The 5,109-nt window shown below is 34.2% G+C and overlaps 1 protein-coding gene across 1 annotated transcript in view; it reads right to left on the bottom strand.

Moving 5' to 3' along the window:
• Positions 1-1,673, bottom strand: part of LOC110039220 (probable leucine-rich repeat receptor-like protein kinase At5g49770) — an 18,853-nt gene extending 17,180 nt beyond the window's left edge. Inside the window, 3 exon segments of the mRNA XM_020744250.1 lie at positions 755-892; positions 971-1,126; positions 1,582-1,673. Of these exon segments, the coding sequence (XP_020599909.1) occupies positions 755-892; positions 971-1,126; positions 1,582-1,673 (386 nt within the window).
• Between the last annotated feature and the right edge of the window lie 3,436 nt (positions 1,674-5,109).

Here is a 5,109-nt window from a genome sequence, read left to right as displayed (position 1 = left end):
AACTCCCCCGATTAGACAGATCCTTTCACTTCACTTCGCTCATGAGCTCCGCTCCGCTCCAGCATCTGTCTCATTTATGGTATATGAGTCAAACCTAACAAATCTCCACCTTGGCGAATATTCAGCCCCTAGGAGAAATACATATGACGAACAAATCTTCACATTGGCGAATATCCAACCCTTTATGAGATACATATGCCTCACAAATCTCCACCTTGACGAACATTCAGCCCCTTAGGAGAAAATACATCATGGAGTTTCTTATGCACCAATGTGGGTTGGGTCATCACGCTTTCGCTGCGCTCTCGCTGCGCTCTCGCTGATCCCCCCAACCCACTAAGTTTAAGAGACACAACTTTTCAATTTCAAGGGACATCTCTTCATTCTAAGAGACTCCAAATTCCGATATTATGAGTCATTCATAACAAATCTTCACCTTAGCGAATATTCATCCCTTTTAGTAGAAATGCATATACCCAACAAATCTCCACCTTGACGAATATCCAGCCTCTTAGGAGAAATATATCATGAAGTTTCTTATGCACCAATGTGGGTTGGGTCTTTTTAAATAATCCCTTAGTTAAAATTCCTTAATTAAGTTTTCAAGAAAAAAAAATTAAATAATCCCTTAATTTTCAAAGAAAAAAAGAATTTTCCTTAATTAAGTTTTCAAGAAAAATAATTTTTCCTTAATTAAATTTTTCTTCCAGAAAAGCTCCTGCAATTCTGGAACCTGCGCATGCAATTCTTGAACCTGTGCCTGCAATTCCACGTCTTGGAATCTGGAATATCACAAAAGGGCGAATACTGATTTCCTTCTAATCGGGCAGCCTCCAGCTTTCCTTTTCTGAGTGCAGCACAGATTCCCCCTTTTCCACGTTCTGGAATATCTCTGAAATATCTCGGCGTTGAATTTCCTTTCCCACAGCCCTTCTAATTATGTTCCTCCACCGCTCCCTTTGCCGCTCACCTACTCTGGTCGCGAACTTGCCGCTTGAATGGTCCCTGTTCACTGCGTCTTACGAATCCTTCGTCCTTGCGACTCTCCTGCTCGTCGAATCTGTCGCGATCCTCTGGAAAACGTCGCAAATCTCCTTCACAAACACCTCTCCTCTGCTTCGTCAAACTGAACAGGCAAACCGTCGTGTGAATCTTCTGTTCGCAGACCCCTTGGCACTGCAGCCGTTGAAGAGCGATTTCTTTGCTGACCCGTCCGAAGCCCTAGCAGCCGAATTCCTCGACCAGAATCTTCTTTGTTCCCGCACCGCGAAAATTTTTCTTCTCTGCACTAGAACCTGACTCTGATATCACTTGTTGTGAAATTTAGGGCGAAGAAAAACGGGAATCGACACAAATCCAGAAGAACACAGAGATTTACGAGATTCGGCAAAGATGTCTACATCCTCGAGAGCAGAGCGGCGACTTCCTTTTCAATATTCAGAAAAGTGTACAAAATATAAAATTCAACTCACATAGGGTTACAAACATGACATATATATATAATCTCATAGTACAATATATTATTAGTTAAATTACCCCTGTACCAAACCGCGGGGTGTTGCCCCCGCACCGCTAACCCACATAATGAAACTCCCCCGATTAGACAAATCCTTCCGCTCCACTCCGCTCGTGTGCTCCGCTGTGCTCCGCTTCCGCTCCAACATTTGTCTCATTTATGGTATATGAGTCATATCTAACATTAACAAGATAGTGGCATAAACCAATGCAATAAAATGAATTTTTCACTTTGATACATCATGAACAAATTTTCAACATAAGCTTGAATCTTGAGGCATGATACAGATTTTGATGTGTCTTTTTGAGTGAGAAATGTTGAAATTTTTATAAATAGCAATCCATAGTCGATTTCAGCAAATTTATAGTTAAACTGATCGGCTCAAAGAGACGAAGTCAATGACATCAAAATTGGTCCAATCTGAGTAAAATTAAGCCCCAATCAAGAAATTGTTTTTGGAAGCTCTCAGGATATATTTGGAAATTCAAACGAATGTCGAATCTGATGAGCTTGTTAACTGATTTCGATGAGCTTATAGTCGAATCAAGTATATTGAGAAAAACAAATTCAACGAGCCTAAGATCACTCAATTTCAACATCATTAAAGAACTCAAATGTCCATCAAATGTTATATGATCCAGTGAATTTTGTCTAGACCATCTGATCAAAGTGGTTTATACTTTTTTCATGCATTCGTTACAACCAAGATTTTATAAATAGAACTTCACTCTTCTCAGGAGAGAAAAAGAGTTGAAATTCAACATCGCTTCACTGTCGACCGCCGCTGATCACCACTTGCTGATCGTCGTCGACCACCACTCTTCGGTTGCCGCCAATCACTATTGTCTGCCGTTTTTTTTCTTACGACAAGTTCTTCCATGTACCGATGTTATAACCAGAGACTGTGTGACCCTTTCCCACCCCTGAAACAAAAGACTGTACTTATAGTCTTTAGTTTATAATGAATTTCTTCAGCTAAGCCAAACCCCACTGTTTTTTCCATTACAGTTTTTCATTTTCCAGGTTTTCACTTGAAAACTTTTGTTGTTTCTACTGATTATTTTCTTTCATCTGTGCATATGTTGAATTCTCGTACAAAACTAAGACGATAATAACCCATTACTCTATAAAAATGGAGTGGATGAGGGGCATTGGTCATGTGATATTAAAGATTTGAGTGACATGTATGTAAACATGAAGGTCTTGGTTATGCTGGAAAAGATATATTTTATTTTTAAAAGCTATAATAATATTACAGATTTGAGTTTTATGTGTAAATATGTAAGTTTAGATGTGAGATATGTAAATATATAGAAATTGTGCGCTATATTGGTAAATGCCCCTATTAAATATCATTACTCTGTTCCAATATTATCTTATGTAATTACCATTTATTTGATTTTTAAAGGGTTTTGAATGATGATGCTAATACTTCATAAAACAAGTTTGGTACAAATTTGTTAATAAAATTAAATTAGCCGTAAATATAATTAATGGTAATAAAATCACTCATCAAAATGTGTTTTTTTGTGGTTTGTTAATCGTATAAAACTAATTATATTAAATTAATTTAATAATTTACTGATTAATGATTAATGGAATATTCTTTATCTATATTTCCATCATTAATTAATATTATAATATTATTTGAGCCAGCGAATTTAAATCTATAAGTAAATAATTCAAGAATTCATGAGGATTTACTGGGATTTAATATTTGCCATACAAAACAATTTTTAGTATTTACACACTTCGAATTTATAGTTCCTTATCGCTTTGATTCGATCGAGTGTTTCTTTGAATTTATATCACGTAATTAAAAAAATGATTAAAAGCAATTTAAAAATATAGGTGGTTGAATCCTGTTGTGTTCGCAAGTCACGAATAAATATTACATTCGGAGTCTAATGAAATAGCGTCACATGGAGGTGACAGAAAAATAAAAAAAAATTGTTTTAGCACATGAGAATATTGCTCCCATATTATTCTGCATTATTCATGTGTTATTATTGTGGTATTTATGTATTAGTGTTCTGGGAATATTCTCGGTGTTATAATAATACAATAACACATCAATATCATTACAATAACATCTGAATAACATGAAATAACACGGAAGAAGTATTCTCATGTGTTATCGGGTTAGATCACAAGAAAACGAGTAATTTTTTTTTCTGTCAGCTCCACGTAGAGTTAATTTATTGGATTCCGAAGAAATCTCTTCATTCAGAGTCCGGACGTAGTAATTTTTCTCAAATTACACCTAGAAATGAAACTTAAGTAGGAGTGAGTGAGAGTGAGAGAGAATGAGAGGGAAATCTACTATAAATATTACAAAGAATGGTTAGACTTTGTTAAAAGCCTCCACTCACCCACAAATATTAGAAATCATTAAATATATATATATATATATTATTATTATAATTTTTAAACTGTGAAATACACTTTTTTTTTTTTTTCATGCACAGATAAAGTGATATTTATATAATTTGATATTTTAAACACACAGTAGTTGAGTGATATATATGTAAATCTCCGTACTTTTTTAATGGTCCCTCAACAGAAAAACACTCGTTAGGCATGACTAATAAAGATGGCACGCCTAAGATGTTATAGTAAGTACAACATTGTTAAGAGAATAATGTAATTTAAAAATAATAGAGAGAATAATTTGAAATAAAACAATGAGAGAACATGCCAATCCCAAACTTACTTCATTAAAAAGGGAGAAGCTTAAGAAAAAAGCCGTAAGGGGACAACTTAACATGATTCTAACTCACATAGATTATAGATTCATCCGATATAAGACAAAGAATGGTTGGAGAGTATGATACAAGCCCCCAGTCATCCTCATGTGCCTAATCACTTGATCTCGCATTGCAACGTAGATGCACTCAAGCAGGATTGAACTAATGACCATAGGGGATTTACGTTAGGTTGCACCACCAAAGAGTTACGACAAGCGGCACGATATGTGTGTCTGTGTGTGTGTCTATATATATATAGTTTCAAATTGGCTCGTGTGTCTATATATGTTCGCATTTGTTTTCAACTTATGTTTGGCTCAAATTAGCTCGTTTAAATTAATTAAAAAAATATATAGGATGTTGGATTTAAACATGTACTTATTTTATGCAATAAAATAAATAGAACATGATCACAATAACTATTATGATTAAAAAATTAATAACCATATATATGCATTTATGTACATGCAATTCTTCTGTATTTACATATCTCACACTTTTCACAAGTCAAATCCATCTTTTCATGCAAGGAAAAATATGTATGTAAGTATCAAAGTTTCAATATGAGATATATAAATAGACAAGAAATGTGTTCCATAAATAAATTTTTGAATAAATTATTATTTAAATAATAAATATAATTTTATTATTTCAAATTAAAATGAGTCAAATACGGCCGAATAAAGAATTGTTAATGTATATAATTCGAGCTTAAAAAAATTATTTGTGTGCGGCTCACTCAACAAATGATTCTAACATAAATTGCTTAACAAACCGAACACAAGTTGTTCGAAGACCAACCTTTTTAACAACCCTACTAACACCTAAACATTCATATTTACATAA

Source organism: Phalaenopsis equestris, unplaced genomic scaffold (genome assembly GCF_001263595.1).
Source record: "Phalaenopsis equestris unplaced genomic scaffold, ASM126359v1 Scaffold000002, whole genome shotgun sequence".
NCBI lineage: Eukaryota > Viridiplantae > Streptophyta > Magnoliopsida > Asparagales > Orchidaceae > Phalaenopsis > Phalaenopsis equestris.
Note: the sequence above shows the minus strand (reverse complement) of the source record. Positions and strands in the feature narration are given on the sequence as shown.